This window comes from Haemorhous mexicanus, chromosome Z (genome assembly GCF_027477595.1).
Source record: "Haemorhous mexicanus isolate bHaeMex1 chromosome Z, bHaeMex1.pri, whole genome shotgun sequence".
In the NCBI taxonomy this organism is placed as follows: Eukaryota; Metazoa; Chordata; class Aves; order Passeriformes; family Fringillidae; genus Haemorhous; species Haemorhous mexicanus.
The window spans coordinates 21,328,515-21,351,177 of record NC_082381.1 but is presented as its reverse complement, the minus strand read 5'-3'; the positions used below and the strand labels follow the sequence as shown (position 1 = coordinate 21,351,177).

General features: G+C 51.9%; 1 protein-coding gene and 1 long non-coding RNA gene across 2 annotated transcripts; both read left to right on the top strand.

The window, feature by feature from the left end:
- Positions 1–849: 849 nt before the first annotated feature.
- Positions 850–7,187, top strand: LOC132341732 (serine/threonine-protein kinase PAK 3-like). Its single transcript, XM_059873744.1, is given in 14 exon segments — positions 850–928; positions 1,871–1,908; positions 2,343–2,465; positions 2,737–2,742; positions 3,429–3,573; positions 4,235–4,298; positions 4,922–4,970; positions 5,283–5,395; positions 5,650–5,767; positions 6,029–6,128; positions 6,410–6,564; positions 6,566–6,607; positions 6,704–6,841; positions 7,086–7,187. Coding segments are annotated over 14 exon segments (1,272 nt in total).
- Positions 7,188–20,153: 12,966 nt separating this feature from the next.
- On the top strand, positions 20,154–21,540 carry LOC132341740 (uncharacterized). The gene is made up of 2 exons (XR_009490297.1): positions 20,154–20,266; positions 20,644–21,540. It is a non-coding gene; the product is annotated as an uncharacterized LOC132341740 (long non-coding RNA).
- The last annotated feature ends 1,123 nt before the right edge of the window (positions 21,541–22,663 follow it).

The window sequence follows — 22,663 nt, the reverse complement described above, 5'->3', positions numbered from 1 at the left end:
GTTCCAAAGGGGCCTCCTTAGGGCTCGACATCTGCAGGCCATTGCAGAGCAGTGAGCCGCAGGCTGCTGCCAGAGCTCCAACACAACACAGGTGTGGCACGAAGCACGGCACAGCTCTTCCGGATGTTCTGAGACTTTCAGTTGCCAGAGAAACAGCAAGCAGGACGAGAGGAGCTTTGCGTCAAGAGCTAAGCCAGCGTCTCCCTGCCGCAAAGGGAGGCCGGCCTCCAAAGCGAGTCAGAGCGGAGGTCAGCATGCACCCACGTGCTCAAGAAGCCACTGCAGCCTACAATGCTCCTGGACGTTTATTCTCTTGGCTTCTTTTGCCCCCTTCTTTTGTCATTGAAGAAGGGAGGCTTTTCAGAAGCAACTAAGATGCCACCTAGAAGAAGCACACTTGCTTTTAGTCAAAGCTTTGGGAACCAAAGTCATGTTTGCTTGGGTTCCTTGGATGCTAGGAGGGCTGGCTCATTGTTCTGGCCTCCCCTGGGATGCCGTGAGCAATGCCTTATGGAGCGTGAGGTCATTTTCTGCTGCTTTAGGACTGAGGAGAACTTGCCAGGCCTTTCTTTCGCATCAGCTCTGCAGAGGGGTTGGCTGTCTGGGCACAACAAAGGCAGGGCAGCTGCCATTGTGAGGTCAAGGGAGCGGTGCCACGTCACAGTGCCGTCAGCACAGCGTTGTCCCGGTGTGCACAAGGCCTGCTTGTCCAGAGCAGCTCTTGCGCTCGCTCCCTGCAGGAGGATCCTTGTGATCAAGGAGTTCTCAGCAGACGGCCTGCACCCCGAGAGGAGCCTTGCTTTTCCCTTGGGTGGCATTCAGCGTGCAAACCCGCACAGCGCTGCCAAAATGATCGGGCAAGTCTGTGCCGCGGTTTGCACTGTCTTTTCTCTTGCCTATTCTGCCTACTACGTGACCCAGCTGACTCGTAAGTAAAGGTTCATCCTGGGGCTGGCATCACCTGCCCTTTGCTTGGCTCTGCTCTTAATGCCGCAGTAGTGACCCAGTTGATTTAGGAACAAAATGGCCATGAAGATGCCACCCCTTTGGTCAAGCTCCTGCCAGCAGCAGCAGCTGGAAAGGGGCTATCTGTACTGGGCGGCAGGCACGGAGGATTTGCAGCGTAACCTGCAGCGGTTGCCCTCCCTCGCCGGGAGAGTGCGTGGCTGTGGAGTCTGTCATTTCCTCGGCTTGCTGCTTCAAGCAAGACAAGCTGCAAATTGCAGACTCTGAGGAGAGATCCTCAGAAGCACTTCTACCAACTCTGCGGTTCTCTCCGGGAGTGAAGGAAAGTAGTGTGTGCCCCAAATTCTGCCTCTTAGAGGCCTTGGCTGTGTTACTCGACCCTTTTCTGGTGTGCCAGGCTTGTGATTCCCTTGGCCATGCAGCACAAACTGCAATGCAGTTCGGCTTTGCTGCTGAAGCCGGGAGCAGTTCCTGGGCTGCTTCAGCAGAGAGCTGCCAGAGCAAAGGGGGCCCTTTGTGGAAACTTTCCTGGGCTATCCTCTTCTGCCAATTGATGGGAATTAGTGCATGCCATTGAAAAGAATCTCGAGGTAAAATGCAGGAAAGAGAGGAGGAAAATGCTGCTTGAGCTGCTGGGCACAAGGGAAGCTGAGACTGTTCAGGGACAAGGGACATTTCCATGGCTGTGTTTCTATTTCTCTCCTGGCAAGAGAGGCCCAAATGCAGACAGAGCCTACCCGAGCGTCCTTGTTTTCCTCTTGCTTGCTGTGGGAAAGAGCTGTTGCTCCTGGAGGCATGCTGGGAAAGGCAAATGCTCTCTGTTGGGACTGACTGGTGCTGTGGCAGTCGCAGGCACAGGCACTTTTTTAAGGGCCTCTGGTTCCTTTTCCCTCGCTGGCTGCAGGTCACCTGACACGCGGATGGAGACGAGCCTGTCCTTTGGTGAGTGGCAAAGGAAGCTGGGACCTTGCTGGCGTGTGAGAATTGTGTGGCAATTCTGCCAGCTTGGCCTTTGGCAGGAGAGCGCAGTGGAGTGCCAGCGTGGGAGGCTGAAAGAAAGGCCAAGTGCCTGCTGGCATCAGCAGTAGCAAAGGGAGCACTGGCTGTTTGCTGATTTTCCAAGGAAAAAGCCTTTCAAGAGATGAAAGGCAAGTGGGCCAGCTCCAAGGTGTCTTGCTGCTTCTAGGCAGCAGGGAAGTTCAAATGCACAGCAAGATGGAGTAGCACCTGATTCAGCCATCTTCCTGGGCTTTTCATGACTCAGAGTCCCACTTGCATCAAAGTGTATGGTTTGCCCTTCCCTTTCCCAGCTCAGCAGAAAGCAGCTCCTCAGGGACTGGCTCTTGCCTGTCTCTCTCACTTGTGTCTGTCTGCAGGGCTCAACAGCAGGGTCAGCGGCTCCTCTGGCTCCCTCTGTTACTGAGGAAGAGGCTGAAGAGGAGCAAAGGAACATCAAGCCTCCAGCTGTTGTCCCTCCACAGCCTGAACGTGCAGAGCCAGTAAGTGGCAGCTGAGCTTGGCACTGCCTTTGGTGCAGGGCCAAGCTTCAAGGTTTGGATGGAGCAGCCCTCGTTGCTGGCGGCTGAAGATGCTGGGAGCTGCGTGCCTGCCGCGACGTAGTGCCGCTTCAGGCAAGCCAGGGAGGCCTGGCCAACGGCTTCTGAGCTTTGACCTTCAAGCATCACTTTGCTGGGATGCCGAGAGGGCCTGAGAATGTCTCTTGGCATCAGAGAAGAGGCAGCATTCCATTCTTCCCAGGGTAGAAGTCAGCTCTTTGTGCCCATTGTCAGTGCAGGCTGCCCGTGGTCAGCGTGCAGAGCGGCCCAAAGCCGCAGCTGACAGCCTTGCAGGGTATTTGGGAGCCAGCGGCCCCTGGAGGGCACCTGCCCTCTCCACGGACTAATTAGCTGCACGCACAATGTAGGCTGCGCTGGGCTTCCACGCGGTCAGAGCGGAGTTTGGAGAGGAGATTCCTTGTCAGCTCTGCATTGTAAAGGGCGGGTGCGTCTGGCCAGGGCTGGAAGGCGGCTCCGAAGGGCCGCTCCCTAAAGCCTGACATAGAGAGGGGAAATCCATGAAAGAGATCAGAGAAGGGACATGCTCCGGGTTTCTGAGCAGACAGATGCATGCCAACTCCGGGGCGGTTTCATTGCCCGGGAAAACACAGGAGGAGGAAAGCAGCAAGGCTCAGGGGCCATGCTCTGGTCTATTTCTGGATCTTCACAGCCCCATCGCTACCTTGTTGCCAGTGTCTTGCAGAAAAGCTAAAAAAATGGGGCATGGAGGCGGCCATGAGGGGCTGGATCAAAATAGCCTTTGTGCTTTTCCCATTGCCTTGGAGAAGGGAACACGGGAAAGGGCCCAATGGCTGACGGAATCTTCCGAAGGCCTTGCTTGTGCCCTGCGTTCCGCGGGGCCTCTGGCCAGCCGCCCTTCTGACGGGCAATCCTTTCTTGTCCCAGCTCAACACCCGCTCTGCAATTCAGCCTGGTGCCGCCGGAGCAGCATGGCCTGCAGCAGCCAGCTCGCCCCCCACTGCTGGCACTTCATCCAGCGGCGCAGCCCAGCAGCCCGAGACGAGAGAGGAGCAGGGCCCGAAGACACTGAGTACGTCTGGTGTATTTCTCGTCTGCCAGAGCCGTGCGCTGTGTGCGTGTCTCGGTGCGGGTCGTGCCAGAAGTTCTCCCCGGTCTCAGAGGCCCTTCAGCCCCTCTGCAGAACCTGTTGTTGTGCTTGGAGGCAGCGCGGGAGCGCTCAGGGAGCTCCTGTTGCCTGTGAGGGCAGCTGGGCCTGGCTTGGCTCTGCCTGGGCTGCCTTCTGTGCCAAAGAGAAAAGCAGAGATTGTTTCTGCTGGAGCAGAAGGCTGGCACCTAGCAAGTGTGTAGGCCCCAGGGAGCTCTCTGGCCCCAGCTGTTTTCTGGCTCTCGTTCTTACTCCTCGTGCGGCTCAGACACTTTGTGCTTCCAGGTGGCCCTGGCAGTGATGGGGGGTGTGACTGCAGAGGCTGCAAAGGCCCTTGCTTACCTCTTCGGGCCCCGCTCTTAAGGGCTCATCATTTTGGCTTATCAAGCTGTACTTCAATGAAATGAAGTCCTCCTAGGAAAGGCCACCTGATGGAAGGTGGAGAAGATGGCCCTCCCACTTGCTGGTCTCAGCAGCTGGAAGCCAAGGGTCCCAGAGCTGCTGGCAGTGGCCCTGCGTTTGGGATGGTCTGGGGAGCGGCGTCTCTGCGTGCAAGTGAGCGCCCTGCCCTGCTTTTGTCTTTCAGGGAGCATTGTGAGTGTGGGCCAGCCAATGAGCAAATACACGGCCTTTGAAGAACTCGGACGAGGGTAAGTGTGTGACGTCAGCTCATTTCACAAAACCGCGGGCCAGGACTTTGGCTGGTGCAATATCAAGTGTGAAGTCAGGCAAGCTCCAGTCACAGTCACACTCTGGCTTTACCTCCTGTCGCCTGCCAGCGCTGCTCAATCAGAGCAATCCGAAGGCCACATCAAAGACAAGTTGACGCTGGCAATGTCTATCTTGCAACACTGAGGAGCAGGAGCTGGAGCACCCCCTGCCATTGCAGCTTTATGGCCTGAAAGAGCACCTTGCCATCCAAGAAATGTCAGATTCTCCAAGACAGTGTTCTGGCTAGAATTGTTCTCAATTTCTTGACACACACATGCATGCACACCCACGCAAGAAGAGAGTTCCCCTTAGGTTTGGAAGTGACCAAACTGGGCGCGTGCCTTGGAGATTTGCAGCGGCCCTTGGTCTTCATGCTGGACCTTAGTGTTCCCTCGGACACCCTGCCCTGCATTGGCAGAGGGCTCACGGAGTGATGTGCTGAAAAAGAGAGGCCGCAGATGGCATTTTCTAAGGCGTCCAGGCAGCCTGGGCAGATCTCTGGCCTAGGCTTGCTTTCCGTGCCAGGGCTAAAGGGCTTTTTCTGCTGCTGTTTTCTTTCTAGGGGGTTTGGAGCTGTTTATAAAGCCCTTGACATCAGCAGCGGACAACAGGTAAAGTGCCAAGAGCCCCATGGCATTTTGCAGCTCTGGAGCGCTTTGCCCGCTGCTGCGAGCTCTGCCTGCAGCTTTGGCTGGCCGCTCCACGTCTGCAGCAGAGGCTGTTCCGCTGAAGTACCGTCTAGGCTCAGGGTGCAGAATGCACTTGGGATGGGCTTTGGTGCTTCTGCGGAGCTCTGCAGTCTAGAAACCAGGCACTTTGGCACAGCTGGCTGCCCCATCGCACAAGCACTCGCTCCACGTCTGCGTTTGTGATCTGGAGCAGGCTGCGTCTTCTCAAGGTAACCGTCACCCATGTCATCTTAGGTGGCCATCAAGATCATGTCGCTTGAGGAGGAGATGTCCGAGGAGCTGGCTGCCATTGAAATCCTGGCCATGAGGGACAACAGGCATCGCAATATCGTCTCCTACTTTGACAGGTTGGCATACTGTCATGGCAATGAGCTAGTGCAAGCCAGAAGAGACAATGCCCTTTGGTCAGTGGCAGAGAACGGAGCTGGTGATGATGATTTCTCTGCTCGTCTCCAGAGGGTGGGAGGAGGTTGACCTGCTGTTCAAGAATCTCTTGCGGCACACGTAGCTTGGAGAGCAGTGGCAAAAGCCTGGCTCAGGCCCTCGGGTGACTGAGCAGTGGCCATTGCTCTCTGTCCATGCCGTGGTTTTCTTCTTCCAGCTACCTGGTGGATGCAGAGCTTTGGCTGGCCATGGAGTTCATGGACGGCGGCACCTTGTTTGATGTGCTCCGGGCAGTGTACCTGGAGGAAGGACAGATAGGCGCTGTCTGTCGGGAGGTGAGGCATCCCACTTGTGCTTCCCCGGGCCTGCCCAGGACGCTGCCTGTTAGCTGGAGGTTAAGGACAGCAGAGATTTCTTGCTCTCAGCTTTCTTTTGCTGCTGCTGCTGTCACAAGACAGAGGAGAAGCACCATGATGCTGCACCCTGGCTCCCAATTCCCATGAGAAAGCAGTCCATCCCGTTGAGCTCTTTCCTTTCTGGTGGTATGAAATCAGATCCTGCACGTTAACTTTCCCTCCCTCCTTTTTCTCTCTCAGTGCCTGCAAGGACTGCATTTCCTTCATTGCCGCCAAGTCATCCACAGAGACATCAAAAGCGGCAACGTTCTTGTGGGCATGGATGGATCCGTCAAGTTGGGTGGGTATCCCTGCTTGTGTGCGGCATTTGCAGCCTGTGCTCTGGGGCTGCCTTTTGGTGAGTGCCACTCGGCCAGGAGCGCCGCTCGGCCAGCGCGTGAATGGCCGGGGTGTTTTTGAAGTGGCCGATGCCTTCTTTCCCTGGCTCCAGCCCCGTGCAAGGAGTGCTCAGCTGCTCTTTCAGCTAGATTCAGCATCTCCTTGCCAGGCTTGGAGTGGGCAATCCTTTTGGCTGCTTGGCCAGTGGTAGCTGGCTTTGACAGGCTTTGTTGTTCTCCTCAGCTGACTTTGGCCTGTGCGCTCAGCTCAGCCCTGAGCGCAGCAAGCGCAGCTCCCGCGTCGGCACTCCCAGCTGGATGGCACCGGAGGTGGTGAGAGGAGAAGCCTACGGCCCCAAAGTGGACATCTGGTCCCTGGGGATCATGGGGCTGGAAAGGGGTGGAAGGGGAAGCTCCTTACCAGCGGGAAGCCCGTCTCAGGGTAAGGTGCAGCTTAGAAAGAGGGCTCTGTGTGGAGAGAGCTGATGCGGCTAGCAAAGGAGCAGCTCCAGTGTCCTCTTGCATCCGTGTGCTGTAGGTTTTTGAACTGATAGAAAGGAACGGGCCCCCAAAACTGCAGAACCCCAAGCACCACTCGGCTCTCCTGCGCGACTTTCTCCGCTGCTGCCTGCAGGCAGACGAGGACAGGCGCTGGTCTGCCCAGGAACTCCTGCAGGTAAGAAAAAGCAAAGGGCCAAAAAGCCCTGTCAGCTGAGGACGCCTGCACGAAGGGATGAGGAGGAGTGTGGGCCACGGGGCTGAGACGGGTGCCAGGACAGGAAGGCGCAGGAGCACATGCTGCCCTCGATGCTTGCTCTTGGTGTGTCTTTCTGGTAGCCAAGGAGTCCTGCTTGAGCCCATGAGGATGTGATCCTGGAAAGTAAGGCTTCCTTTCTTTGTTTTCTTTTTCCTCTGGGCAGCATCCCTTTGTGACCTCAGGCCATCCTGCCTCCAGCCTGGCTGCTCTGATCACCTCAGCCAAGCAAGTGCAGGAAGATTGGAGAGGAGACGCCTGCGCCTGAGGAGGCCCTTGTGCGCCGCCAGCGGAGAGGAGGGAGAAGGGGATGTGTCATCATCAAGCAGAGTTTCAGCCATGCCCTGAGTTTTAAGAGGAGCTGGGCTGTAGATAGGAAATCAAAGGCTTTTGTAATTTGCTAGTTTAGGTGATAGTTTAGCTTAGCTTAGGTTAGTTTAGGTGTAAGTTAGGTTTCATTGAAAGCTCTGTTGGATTTTTTTCAAAAATAAAATTTTTCATTTTAGGTAAAATTTTCAAAAATTTAGGACACATAGGGAGCAACTTTGTAGGACTATAGAAGGTAGATAGCTTAGACAATCCAGGATTGATTAGCTTAGAGGAGAATATTGTTAATTTCGACAAGCTCTGAAGTATCTTTGAAGTAGAAATGAAAGAATTGTCATTATAAAATTAGGCTGTGGGAGGAAAAGCTGGGCTGCAGCAGAACTGGACCCTGCAGGCGCTGCAAGCTCTCAGCCTGAGCAGGCCACCTGCAGGACCGAATGCTAAAGAGGCAGAAGTAGCCAGGGGATACTTTGTTTCAGCTGGAGTGACAATAAAACTCTCAAGAATGCCGAGTGTTTTAAGACTCCCTTCCTTGCCTTGCTCTAGCTAAGTGGCCAGGCCCCTTTCAGAAGCCCAAAGAACGTCCTGAGCCAAGCAGCTTTGCTTGCCTGAACTGGGGAAAGCAAGTGCAGGAAGAGCGGAGAGGAGATGCCTGCGCCTGAGGAGGCCCTTGTGCCCCGCCAGCTGAGAGGTGGTGTAGCCATGACATTTTCTGAAAAATCCCTTTGCCAGGATTTTTCTCCTGAGAGGCTGAGAGGTCTCAGGAAGAAAATGGAAGCAATAACGATCTGCTGCTGTGGAATGCAACAGGTGGCATCTTTGATTGGTCTCATGAGGTTGTTTCTAATTAATCACAGTCAATGGCAGTCCAGCTGTCTCAGGCTGTCTGCTCAGTCACAAGATTCTATTTTCATTCCATTCTTTCCCTTTCCTTGTGTAGTATATATTGTAGATAATTCATGCTTTGGAGATTGAATAAAAATTATAAAGATCCAACCATGCATCTGACCCTCATGGCCAGAAGCAGGGCTTTTCATTTCCAAAAGGTTTCCAAGACTCAGCCAGATAAAATCATGACCATTAATGAGTGAGTCTTTCCTGGGTTATCAGCGACCATTTCCCGAGAACGTCAGAACATTCACCGAACAACACCTGGGAGAGATAGCATCCAAAAACAGGCAACATCTTGGCTACAGCTGAAAGGAAGGCCATTTCAAGAAGCCCAGACAGCCATCCAAGCCTATGGACTGACTTTTGTACAGGACTGCATCTGTTTAGTTCCCATTATACATATGCAGGAATGTACAGAAATCTTAGGTCATTTCTGCTCCAGGTAGAATAAACTGTATATAAGCTGGCTACCTGGAGCAGTTGGTGTGACACTCTGGGGAGACGCTGACACTACCTTGGCTTGACCTAAGTTCACCCAGCATCAAAGTCTGGGGTTGAAACTGTCCTGGCTGTGGTGGTTTAATAATATTTTATTTTTTGGTTGTAGATCTAACAAATTTTAAAAATATTTTTAAAAATTTGGCTGCAGACTTGATGATTTATAACACTTGCAAGGCTTCTGATGAAATCCTTGCTTCTATTACTTTAGTATACTTTTAATATATATTTTTTATAGAAGATGTATCATAAAAGAATAAATCAGCGTTCTGAAACATGAAAACAAGATTCTCTCTCTTCCATCATCCTGGGAGCCCGCTGAACACCAGCACAAGGAGGGATAAAGGGGATGGATCATCCCCTTTAGGGAGAGCTTCCGCCATGCCCTGAGTTTTAAGAGGAGCTGTGCCATAGAAAGGACATGTAATGTTTTGAGGTTTTCTTGGCAAGGCTTTATTTAGTTAGGACTATGGAGCATAGAGAGCTTCCTTCACGATGCCCTGCTTGGATAAAAGAAGAGTATTGCTGATGTGAGGAAACTCAGAACTCTCCTGCAAGGAGAAAGGAATGGATGGTCATAAGAAGAATGAAGCTACCAAAAGAGAAGCTGGGTTTCAGCAGATGTGCTTTGAGCTGTCAGCCTGAACTGGTCACCTGGAGGACAGAATGATGGAGATGGTGAGTGTTATGAACAAGTTCGGAGGTTGATATAATCAGAGGTGTTAAATGTTAAGTTGAAACTGTAACTGTTAAGAATACGTTCATAAGCTGATACAATTAGAAGTGTTAAACAGTTAAGAATGTTAATAGTTGTTGGATGTTAAACTTTCAATCCCCTACCTTACTGATATCTTTGTTGCCCCCAGTTGGGCAGTGCTTCCCCTGCTCCCTAAGATGGCACCCGATAACATCCCTGGGAAATGTGCAAATGAAGAGACATTCTAAGAACTCAAACCAAAGGGCCGTAAAAACAAAGAAAAATTCAACAAGCCAAGCTATGAGCCATATCAACAGAAAGTTCTCCTACTCTACCAGCAAGTTTTTAGGTGTCACCGTGACTTTACTAGAACTGGACCAGAATGAGGACCCTAGACAACGAGCCAGAGTTGTTTTCCTAGGCACACCCGCGAGGACGGAAGCCCCAGTTCTGCTGCAAAGCAAAACTGTCTCTCTCTCTCCTCTGCGTCGCCAAAGGGAGCAGTGGCGGTGTGCGCGACCCCTCTGCCCCCCCTAGAGCTGATCACTTAATAAAGGCATCCAAAAGGAGCAGGTCTCCTTGCCCTTTTAATTCCCACCACTTAGAAGAAAAAACAGGTTGTGTGAGAGTTCTGCCAGCTGGGAATGAGTGAAGGGAAGAATTTTAGGACACTGCTATAAAAAGTGCAGACTGCTTAACCACGATTTAGGGGAAAGATCTGGTATGTATGCTCATTTATGAAGGTAAGTACCAAAGGCTGAATTTTTTCTGGTTTTCATTGAGCCCCCAATATGTTTTCCAATTGTACTTTTCTGTGTATTCTTTCATGCAGACGTCACTGGCCGTGACATGCTCTGTGCTAAGGGCTGCATTGGGTGGTTGGCTCGGGGAGATGCCTTTAGTTTATGGCACACAGGGGTCTAAGGAGGGCGTGCGGGTGTCCCTGTGCTCTGCCACCAGCTGAGCTGCAGGAGCACTTCCAGGGCTGCCTCCAGGCGTGATGAGCTGGAGTTAAACCTGTGCCTTCTGCTGAGCAGCTGATACGACCTCTGACTGTGAACAGCTGGACCTAAGATAATAAAGAGAGGTTTCTCCCTTTCTTACTAAGAGCCAGAGTCTGATCAAATGGGTTCTTCATCCTGCTGTGACCAGTGAATACCAGGGTTCGTTCCAAAAAATTTCCTGCTTTATCTGCTTTATTCCTGCCAGCTACAAGAGCCATAATATCCTGCTGCTCAACTTCCTGGAGAGAAGCTGGCATTTCTTTACAAAAGGGTTCTTCACTAACACTTGGACCCACAAGTGGCTCAGTGATGTCCCTCTAATTCCCAAGTTCTTTCACATCTACAGTTGCCTTTCAGGGATAGACCCTGATGCTCCTCTGATTTCTGTGGGATCCTCTTTGCCTGCCACTTTCAGGAATGAGCTAGAAGAGGCAAGAAAAGGTTCAAGGGAAGGACTTGTGTTTCCTACTTCATCCTGGGTCATTTCATTTAAAAAGTTTTAGACTTGGATTTTCAACAGTGATTTGTCGTTGGCCCAGCCTTCAAAACCTCTCGCCACACTCGTGTTTTCAACACGAAAGATTTTACACTCCAAAATAGTACCTTTCACTGAATTTTAGTAAAAAATGGAATGGGTGAAGAGCCCTCCACTTAATGTTTTTGCTTCATGAAAATGCCATATTGATCCAGAATAAAGTAGATTTATTTGGATACTCCTGGAAACTCCAAGCCTTCCTTCTCCCCTTCCTTTGCTCAGTGCAAGGAAGACCAACATTTCTTATGTTGTGATATTCGTTGCCAACGTGTTTGTTTGAAGATCATGCATTTAGTAATGCAAGTTAGTTAAAATCATCTGATCTGGAATCCCTTCCCAACTTCACAACCCACACACTTCATTGGTGACCCCAGCTGCAGCAGACCTAGACATGTCTTTCACCTGCTTTCTCTGTCGTAATTGACCAGTCCTTTCTCGCTTGGATCACTGGTTTGGTCAAATAAGACTGAAATGCAATGATCCCTTGGAACATGGTGATCTAGTCAGCATATTTTGTATTTTCCCATTCATTAGGCATCAAGACTTTATTCTGACAGGTAATAAATACAGACCTTCAGCATTAGGAGGCAGAGGACAGGAATTCCATTCAAATTCGCTCCTTAGTATTTATTTTATCTTCAGAGTGACTCATGAACCCCTTCAAGTTCAGATAAGCAATTAATGTATCAGTGACTCTTACAGACAGGGAAAAGATGATTGTCAGCAAGCAAAGAATGGCTTGTGTGGCCACACAGCAGGCCCTGCAGTTTCAAAAGAGAATTTCATTACATTTGGTGAGTTTTAGAGAAGCAAACGGAGAACAAAAATCTTTACATGTTTGCAAGTATCATAGATAATTATGCAAGTGCTAATGTGAGAATCTACAGAGTGTCCTGTTAATGATACATGTAGTTGTGCAGGTTTTTCATTTGTTCATGGGTATGTTTGGGAAATTACCCACACGTAAAGGAATTGTTCTAACACTTTGCAGGAATATTTCAATGGGAGGTATATTTATGCTCTAAGCTCTGTGTGCTGTGGCAAGAACACTGATGCCTATATAGCATGGTTTGCTTTTACAAAACACTTTTTTCCCACTCATTTCCAACTTGTTCCCTGCTCTGCTTGGGTCAGCAGAGCAGTGCCACTCTGTCTCCACCTGGGATTTGTCTGTCCCTTTCTTCTTCCTGTTCCAAAATCACCCTTAATCCCTACCTCCCACAGCTCTGCCAAATGATAAAGAAGTGCAGCACCAGTTCATGGTCTCCACACCTGGGCATTATTTGCTGCCCTTTCTGCAGAACCCAGCGGAGATGTGTGGGCTGTGCAACCACTGGGGGATTTCTGTATTTTCACATCCCCATAATCATCATGCATTTAATGCTGCTTCTTCTCCTGAAGTCTCTCTATGTCCATTTACCTACTGCTATTGCTCAGGGTACCCGGTGCTTTTCAGCTGGAGCAGAATTGTTTTAGCAAACATCTGTGTGAATGCTCCTGCAGATACAGTGTGATAGGGGCTTAAGAGAGCTGCATCACACAAAACAACCACAGTGGGCATTTTCAGGAGAATCTGAAGAAGAGGGGATGTCGTTCTTACACACTGGACAACAGCTCAAAGTGCCATACCAGTTACAGAGCACCCTGCAGATCATCCTGTGCTCCTTTGTGCTCGGCCTGAGGTGCCAGTGCTGCTCTCTGGGCTTGTGCATGGCCAAGGAGATCCCTGTGGAGGCCACTCCACAGCCTCATGAATGCACAAGAACTTTAGGACACATATGAGCCTCACACACATGCAAAAAACTCCAAACCCAACTCAAACACCACAGCATACCAAAAACCCCCACACAAACAAAAAACCCGTGGAAATTTGTTTACAGGTTACAACTGATTGTCTCGTGTCACCTCCATTCTGTTTTGCAAACCAGTCTCAATGTTCAGACAGAAGGACAAAGGGAGGTTTTAGCAGGACTGACCAAGTTTTGGTATGGGTGGAGCCTGCTCTCCCCCATCAGAGCCCACTGGCACTGCCTTCCTGCCTGGATGGATGGCACAGCCCCGGCCGTGGCAGAGCAGCCTCCTGTGCCCCCGCAGTGGGGCTCAGCTGCAGTTTAAGCCACTCTTACCCTGCACTGCCCAAGGGCTGCTCTGCCAGCGTCCTCAGCTCTCTCGTGCCCGCTTTCCCTCCATGCTGCCCTGGCAGCTGAAAGCCGAGCTGGCCCAGGGCGTGTCTGAGCTCTCAGCCACAGTTGGCTTCTGCTGCTCCCAGCCTGGAGCTGCCACGCTGGGGAACCCACAGCTCAGAGCTTCACTGCAGTGCAGCAAACAGAGGGCCTGACAGGAGGGGAAAGGGCCCTGAGGTCAGGCAACAGATGAAGGACAAGGGGAATGGAAAAGGAGAGAAGAGAGAATTCACAGGGCTTGAGAGCTGAATCTTCCCTGCATTGTCCTGGATTCCCAAGAGATCAATGGTGTCTGAGTTTAATATGAAATAAAAGAGGTGAAAAAGAATATTGATTAGTTGTCCACCGGCTGTTCTGAGCACTGATGATTTTGGGATCTGCAGGAAAACGGACTATGTCACCACGATAGTAAAAAAAGATACACATGCATATAAAAATATGGGAATCAGAAACTCAAGATAAAAATTCAAAGATCAAATAAACTCTGGCATTTCCTCATTTTGAAAGGAAGGGATCTTGCTACAGGTTTCCTAAAATTCTTCTAGGTACTTTTATATGGAAGACAAGCATACAAAATTCAGAATGGCATTTTCAAAAGCACTACGTCTTCACCGTGTTCGAACAGTTTTCCAAACAGCTGGAGACAACAAAAATATCAAAATTTGGGAAGCTCTCAAGTCCTCTCATCTCAGTCTAATCCTGGAAGAAAATCTAAGTTACGTGTCTTTGGAAAAATAGGTATAATTATATTCTATGAAGAAGGCTTTTGTCTTGTGGGTTTTTTTAATCAGCTTTTTAATACTGGAAAGAAAACTAGATCTTTTTGTGGCCTAGAAAGGTAGCAGAAAAAAGAATTTAACAGACTCTATTCAGAGCTTGATTTTTCTAACTGGTTATTTGTGCTGGAATTGCCTAGCTAGAAACAGCCAGAATTGCTCTAATAGACTGATTTCTTCCAAGGGAGTAAGGAGGACAGGAAAATACAGGTCAGCCAGCTTTGCCTCCATCCCCTGACAGGGGATGGAGTAACTAATCCTGGAAACCATTCCAGACAAATGGAGAAGTTGATTGGGAGTAATGGTTATCCTACCCAATGCCCGTGACAGGACAGCCAGACTGATGGATATGGGTGGAGCAATGGATGATGTCTACCCCAGCTTCACCCAAGCCTTTGAGACAGCCTCCTACAGCAGCCTTAAACACAAACTGCCAAAATGCCCAGCGAGGAAGGCTGGAAAATGGATGAGGGCTGTCATCAGTGGCACAAAGTAGGGCTGGAGGCAAGTCCCGGGGGCTCTGACCCCCAGGGGCTGATGCTGGGGCAGATACTCTTTAATAAAGTCTTCATTCATGGCCCGCCTGGAGGAGCAGTTTACCCTCAGCAAGTCTGCAGAGAACACAAAAGTGGCAGGAGCAGCTGACAGCCCAAATGCTCCTGCCATCCAGAGGCACTTCGCCAGGCTAAAGAATTGGCCTGAGGGGAATCTGATGGAGTTGAAGGAAGGGAAATGAGAAGTCTTGGACCTGGGCAGGAATAACCCCGGGCATCAAGAGGGGCTGGAAAGCGGACGTTTTATCTTCCTTGCCTTGGTGCTTTGGGGTTGCATTGCAAAGCAAAGGCAGCAGGATGACTGCAGCCGGAGAAAGAGAGGGTTTGCGGAGCCGAGCCCGGCCGGCCCCGGAGCCGCCCCGCCCGCGCTGTGCCCGCAGCCCCGGCTCTGCCGCGCTCGTCTCCGCCAAGTCCGGCCCGCGCCGGGGCCGCGCTGGGCGCGCGGGGGCCCGAGCGCAGCGCCCCCCTCAGGCCGCGCGCCGCCGGCGCAGCCGCGGCCGTTGCGCTGCGGGCGTTGCGGCCACAGTCGGCGATCGACGCCATGGCGGAGCTGCCGCTGCCCGCCGGGCTCCGCGCCAGCACCTTCCCCGCCAAGCTCTGGCGCCTGGCCAACAGTCCCCGCGTCCGCTCCGTGCGCTGGGACAGCCGCGCCATGGGGCTGCTCATCGACCGCTCCCTCTTCGAGCGAGAGCTGCTCAGCTCGGGCGACGCCCAGAGGGGCGGTGGCGATGGGCGGGCCCCGCTGCCGCACACCTTCCGGGCCACGCAGTTCCACAGCTTCGTGCGGCAGCTCTACCGCTACGGCTTCCACAAGGTGCCGGGCTGGCTCGGCTCGGCTGCGCCGGGCGATGCCGGGGCCTGGCTTCACTACAGCAACCCCTGCTTTCGCCGCGACCGCCCCAACCTCCTGCTGCGCATCAAGCGCCGCAGCGCGGCCAACAGGCAGCAGCCGGCGGCGGGGCGGGAGGGCCGCCGGCGCCCGCCCTGCGGCTCCCAGCAGCTGCCCGGGGCGCGGCCGCTGCCGGATGGGCGGCACGGGCGCGGTCGCTTCAGGCCGCTGCCCAGGGAGCGGCCGCCGCTGCCGGCCGGGCGCCCGCCCAGCGGCTTCCTGCTGCTGCACAGGGAGCGGACGCTGCCGGACGGGCGGGAGCTGCGCAGCCCCCGGCCCGGCCGCCTGCAGCAGCCCCCCGGGGAGCGGCCGCTGCTCGTCCGGCGCCCGCCCTGCAGCTTCCACCTGCTGCACAGGGACCGGCCGGGGCCGGCCCGGCGGGAGGGGCCGAGCCGCTTCCAGGAGCTCTACGGGGAGCGGCCGCCGCCCGCCGAGCGGGAGGTGCTCGGCATCCCGCCCTGCCATCTCCTCGGGCTCCACGGGGAGCAGCTCCTGCCGCTCGGCCGGGAGGGGCCCCGCAGCCACTTGCAGGAGCTCTACGGGGAGCAGCTGCCTCTGGCCGAGCGCGGCGTACTCGGCATCCAGCCCTGCAGCTTCCGGCAGCTCCCCAGGGAGCAGCAGCCCCCAGCCTACGACCCACGAGGTAGGAAAAGACTTGTAGCCTTGCTTTTGCAAAAGGTTAGGAAAAGTGACCCTTTGAAGTAGTTTTCCATAAGGCTCTCTCATTGTCGGCCAGAAGTTGTCAAGCCTACCGGGAAGGGGCACCTAGGAGGCCAAAAGATTCTCTGCCTGGTTTTCCTGGCTGCTTCCCGTGATGTTTGATCCATGGCAGCACTCGAGCTCTGTGTCTCCCAGCCACATTGTGGAGCCTGACCAATGCGTTTGGATTCTTGTAGCCACCCCGGGCACTTCAGGGCCCAGCGCTCCAGCTGGCAGTGCAGCTTGTGCAGCATCGACGGCCTGCAGCTCAGCACAGAACGCACCTGGGCAGGAGGGATGGTCGCCAGCAGATCTAGGCCTTGCCGTCGAGAAGATGATTCGGGAGATCAGGATGTCCCTGTCTGAAAGATCTCCCTCTGCTCAGGTAATTGCATTGGATGGGGAAAAAGGGGCTGGACTGAGAGCTTTCAAACGTGGTTACATGGTGGAGAAGCAAAGGCTTCTGTAATTGAACTTATTTCATCATGATTTAGTTATTTAATTCTTCTTGCTAAAGAAAGATTTTTGAGAAAGGGAATGAAGAAGAAATGAAAAAGAGGTTTTTCTTGCTGGGAAAGAAGAGAGGAGTGTTTGGAGAATTGCCACTGAAGGCCAAGTGTCCCGTGCAGGGAGGGGCATGCCAGAGGTGCCTCTGTTCCAGCAGCAGGTGTGGGCTGTGCCTCTTTTGGGTGGGAAGGCCAAGGCCAGGCAAGGGCAGGACTGCAGGTGTAGCTGCTGCTGCTGTGTGAGCCCTGCCGTGCGTGTATGTGCTCCCAGAGCCGTGGCTGGGGCTGGGCTGGAGCTGCAGCTCTCTGTCCTTTTGCAGAATATTATACGTGTTGGCCAAAGAATGTCTCTCTTTCTGTTCATGTGCTGACCCTTTGCCTGCAGTACATTTATGATTATGAAGCAGGACAAACTCAAGGTGGGGAGACGGATTTTTTGGATTTACCAATGCCTTCTTCTCAAGTGGCATCACTTTTGTCTTCTGTAAAGTCAGACTTAGCAGTTTACAGAAGCATTTTATTCCGTAATAAAAGAAAACGTTGCAGGTTCAGAACCATCTTTAGGATCTTTAGGGGTCCTGTTGGCCAGACTGTCACAGAAGAGATGAATATTCTGGAACTGGTCATAGTGAGAATATCCTTGTGTCCAAAGGTAATTTGCAGGTGTTTCATTGTGGACATTTACTTCCTCGGTGGAATAGAAACAATACTTGGTTGTCTGGCTTTTCCTGCCTTTTGGGTTGTTATTTTTTCCTGCTGTCCCAATGTCCAGATTTTTGCCCCTGATCACAAATGCGATCCTGGGAATGTCCTGGGTGCATAAATGTTTACCTGGATCATACCCATGGGGCAGCAGCAGAGGGCTCCAAAAAGCACCACCTTGTGCTGGGTTGTGTGAGCGCTTGGCTGGGGGTGGGTGAGACTCCCAGGCAGAAGTGTGTGCTTTGTGTGGGGGTTTGCAGCACCCAGCCCTGGGCAGGGCTGGCAGCGAGCTCTGTCCTTGCTGGCAGCAGGGAGAGCCCCTGGCTTTCTGCTGGCTGATTTCTCCCAGCTCTGGCCTGAGCCAGGGTCAGAGCGTGAGGGCACGTCCCCTCACTTGGTGTCTCCTGGTTTGCTGTGCTCATGTTTTGTCTCAAAGGTCATTTTGTAAGAGCTTCAGTTTCACCTTGGCCACCTGAATCCTGAGTTTAAAAGGCTGCTCATGTGAACCTTGTGTGCAGTGTTCCCTCCTCCGTGCTCCATGTTCTTTGGGAGTGGAGAAGGAGAGTTATCGTATCCCTGATGTGTTTCCAGGAAAATAGTGAGTGATCTTTGGGTTCCTTTCTTTTTGTTTTTCTGCTCAGGACAATGTCAGTGTTGCCCCCGATTCCTCAGGAGGGGAGCCTGTGGACAGAGCTGCAGCAGAGGAAGCTTCATCTGGCACCGAGAGCTGCAGGAACGGTTCCCAGGAGCCCGAGGAGCCTGGTAAGGACAGAGCCCTCACTGGTTTAGAGAGGTGTGAGATGGCTGCTCTGAGCAGGCTTGGTGCTTCCTGGTGCCTTGAGTTCAAATCCTGCACTGGCACAAGCTGCCTTAGCCCTGCCCTCCACGCTTCTCCAGAGGCTCTGGCACTGAGTCCTGTGCCGTGGCAAGAGAGCAGGGAATAAAGCTGACCTTGGGGGAGTTGTGTCACCAAGTCGGGTGTCCCAGCCTTGTGCTGAAGTCGGTGGATAAATCTGCTGCAGGCTGATAGGGGAGGCCAGGCTGAGCAACTCTTGAAGGAATAGGGGAAAAAAAGAGCAAAAAGTCAGGCTAGAAGTCCAGATCACTGACTCGGTGTAGTACCAGTCTGCTGGTATTGGTGCTGACCCACCAGAAAAACAAGGAGCAGAACATCAGAGGCCAGCCAAGTGAAACATCACAGTCAGTCCAGTATCAGAAGGGAAAGCTGGAAGGAGCCCTGATTAGGGAGACCTAAGAGGAGAGAGGGAGCGCTTTGGATCCATTCCTTAGCCAAGCTGGTGCAGCCTGCAGGCCTCGTAGGGAGCTCTGTCCCTCGCAGCCCTTCCTGCCAGAGCCGATGGTCGAGTTGGAGCAGCTGCTGCTCGCTGCAGGGGGCAGTTGGTAGATGGCCCTGGTAATGGAGCTGGTTCATGACTCAGCTCCCAGCAGCCCTCAGCTTCAGGCATTTCAGTGAGGACTGAGGTCTGTCTGTCAGCACAGAGAAAGAACAAGGCTGGGCTTCTTTGTGGCTCCTGGGGCTGTGTGTGTATCAGGCTCTCGTGGGTGCCCTTTGCACTGCGAGTGCTGAGACTTTATTGAGATCCTTCAATGTTTTGAAACACACATTTGAACACTTGGAATGGTCCCTGTTCTTTTAAGGGCAGGCTTCAAATTGCCAAGTGAGAGTCTGCCTTTCAGGCCATCTTTGGCAGTCTCTGATAGAAGAATTGCTGTCCAAGGGAAAGGTGCACAAGGGCCAATATTGACTGAGCGTTCCCTTGGCTTCCCAGATGCCATCTGACCAACATCTCCAGGAGGGCTGCCCTGCATGGCAGGAGGAGACAGAGGAGAGCCCGTGACCATCGGGCAGGTAGAATTCCTCTGTTTGTAAATATGTTTATAGATTGCTATGGTTTTATTTATCAAAGGGTATAATTCTATTTACAGATTAGAGTGTTCTGTTTATATGTGCATATATTGATAGATCTGTAGAGTTAAATGGGGATATGTATTCAGTTAGAGAAGTGATAGATTTTATTATAAATTTATATTTATACATTTTCAGAGTTAAATTTTTATTTGTGTAAAGTTAAAAAAATATATAGATGAAGTTTCATTTAAAAATGAGTATAGTTATATAGTAAGAGGAATATGACTGTTTAGATGTATAGATTGATGGATAGCTTGCTGTTTGCGTAGGCCTAGGCTGCATTTTTACCTCTTTGCCCTCTCAGCTGCCTTTCTCACCTCTTGCTTTTCCCCCTGTGCCCCCTGTGTCCCCTCTCCCTGTGCTGGGTCCGAGCTGGCGGCCGGGCCGGCCAGAGCAGCACTTCCAGCCCCGGCTGTCCCTGGAGCGGTGGGAACTACCGCTGGCCCCAGGCACTGTCCCCTGAGGAGCTGCTGAAGGACGGTGAGACTGAGGGGGCTGAGGGGGCTGAGGGGGCGGTGGCGCTGAAGGGACGGGGAGCCTGAGCTGCTGCTGGGGCTGAGGGCTGTGGGGCAGCCGAGGCCGATGGTGGCACTGAGGTGACAGGGAAGTGGCACAGGCTGAGGGGATGGCAGGTCTAAGGGGGATGGGATGGGATGGGATGGGATGGGATGGGATGGGATGGGATGGGATGGGATGGGATGGGATGGGATGGGATGGGATGGGATGGGATGGGATGGGATGGGATGGGATGGGATGGGATGGGATGGTATGGGATGGGATGGGATGGGATGGGATGGGATGGGATGGGATGGGATGGGATGGGATGGGATGGGATGGGATGGGATGGGATGGGTCAGAAAGGGACTGAGGGGATGAGAGGACTGTGAGGGCCTGAAGAAACTGAAGGGAGCTGGGGGTTCAGTGAGAGCAGGGCGGGGCTGAGGGGATCGATGGAGCCAGCAGGGAGCACAGAGGGCTCCGGGACTGCAGCTCTGCCAGGCCTTGGAACCATTTCCAAAGCCTCCACTTTTTCCCGAGGTGCAAGGAAGAGGTCGAGGACAGCCGGAGACTGACAGGAGCCAGCAGGGAGAAGCTGAAGGCCAGCAGCAGGAGCAGGGAACGGGGACCTGCTGCTGCCACCCTGGAGAGAGCTCGGGTGAGGCCACAGGCCCGGGCAGGCAGGGTGGGGCTGAGGGCGGCGTGGGCTGTGGCCGTGGGCACTGCCCGGCGGGGCAGGAGCGGGCCCTGCCCGTGCTGGGGCCGCTCAGCGCAGCTGCCCCGGCCGGCACAGGGGCTGTCCTTGGCCAAGGCAGCTGTGCCGGCAGGGCCTGGCAGCTGTGCCGCCTGTGCCGGGCTGCCGGGGCTGCGGGACGGTCCCGCCGCGGCTGCGCTCACCACAGCCTGGCCTGCTCGCCTGCTTTTTCTTTCCAGCCCTCCTGGGGAGGCTCTGAGATTTCCTCTCCCCTGATGGAAGTGCAGCTGCTGCCAAGGGAAACGTCCCCGTACTCACTCAGTGTTCCCTTTGCTTGCCAGATGTCCCATCTGCTGTCCCTGTCCAGGAGAGCTGCTCTGCACGGGAGGAGGAGACCGAGGGAGAGGCTTTGAAGATGGGGCAGCTGGGATCCTTCTGCTTTTTGTGCTGTTTAATTATATATGGACTAGCATGGACTAACTAATAATTACATTGATATTTTCATATGTAGCTTGCTATTTGTATTGGTATATTTCTGTATGTATCTTGTTATATTTATTAATGTACTCTCTATGTACGTATGGATATATTCATACAGGTTTGCAGTTACGTATTTGTGTAAATAGGTATCTACTTTTTTATGTATGTTGTAATATCTGTGTTTAGTTATTTTTCCATATGTGTACAGCTTTGTAGGTGTTTATATTTATCAATGTAGTTTTCAGTATATATCTTTTAAAATTAGTGTATTGGTATTTGTATCGGTACAGATGGCTATTTTTATATTTTTAATTGTATATTGATGTATTTGTATTTAAATATATTTACATTTGTGTCCAGATGCATAGCTGTATATTTGTATGAATGCAGTTGGATTGGTATTTAAACTGGTACAGTAATATTTGTATATTTAAAAATAGTTGTGGTTGAAATATTATATATATTTTATATAATCTATAATATTTACTCTATATTTACATCTGTAGATTGTTATAGATTTTTTTTAATATATGTTCATGTATGTATGTATTTAATTCTGTTTAAAGATGTATACTTGCATAACTATTGAATTCTTGTTGGGGTATTTAGAGAGGGAATGCATATTTTTGTATTTCTATATGGGGTCTGCATTTGTAATAATATGTAATAAATTAAGTTGTTAAACTCCTAATTGATCTTTGTGTATAGTGAGTTGTGTATAGTAGAGGCTAGCAATAAATCAAGTTTGGTTAAGTGAACTTGGTATTTGTATATTTTTACATAGACAGGTTGTAATAATCTAATAAATTGCTGGTTTTACCTTAAATTGAGATCTGTTGAGTTCTGTATTGTCAGCATGGGTGTAGCAATTTGTAATGAAGGACATTTTTCAACTGAAATTGATTCTGGTGGATTTGTGGATCAGCAGTGTGACTGTGGCAATCTGCAAGAAATGCCATTTGTCAGCTGCGATGGCTGTTGTGTGATTTGTGCTACCCAAAGCCATGAGCAGATGGAAATGCTGGAGGATTTTGGCCATGGAAATCTCTGGCCATGGCCAGCACATGCCCCACCTGCACTCAGGCTGGGCAAGGGAAGGGCAGATTTGGGCTGGCAGCAGAGCCACGCCTTGGCTCAGAACTCGCTGCAGAGGCCTGCTGAGAAAACTCCGGGACTCCACTGAGAGCAGAACTCCAAGCAGGAGCAACCCTGGAAGGAGCAATCATTCACAAGGAAAAAAAGAGAGAAAATGTGGCCGAGCAGATGTGGGGATACTCTGTGAGTCTGATGAAATGCCCAGAATCACCACTGCCTCGGCACGTCTTCCGCAAAAATATTTTGTTAAAAACTGAACACCTCCCATGAAATACAGATTGCACTTTCCCCTTCACTTCCCTTGCTGTGTGACTGGAGACACTCTCTCCTTATCACTGAGAATTTTTGCCCTTCCGCACCTCCCATTCAATCAAAGATGATGTACTACCTCTTGGCACCATAAATGAAAACAGCCCTGCCCTCGTGGCAGTGTTTGCAAAGCCTTCCCTCCTCCTGTCCCCACGTCTCACGGAACCCTCCCCTGCTGTTGTCCAAACTGTGCCTGAGGTGAGTGAGGGCTCCAGGAGCTCAGGAGGGTGCCAGAGCACCGCCCATGGGAAGGTTTTGCAAGGCTTCCTAAGCACCAGTAAACTCTGGGTTTGCCAATCTTCCCCTGGAATACTGTCCTGCTCAAGAATGATCTTGGAGGGCACTGTGCCTCCAGCTCGCTCAAGTAAAGGTTGTTTTCTTCAAGGCTTGAATAGAGGAAAATGAAAATTGTCAATTTTAGAGTGAAATTTGGGGGTTGGTGCAGCTGGGTTTGCTCCATTATTCCCTGTGGAAATT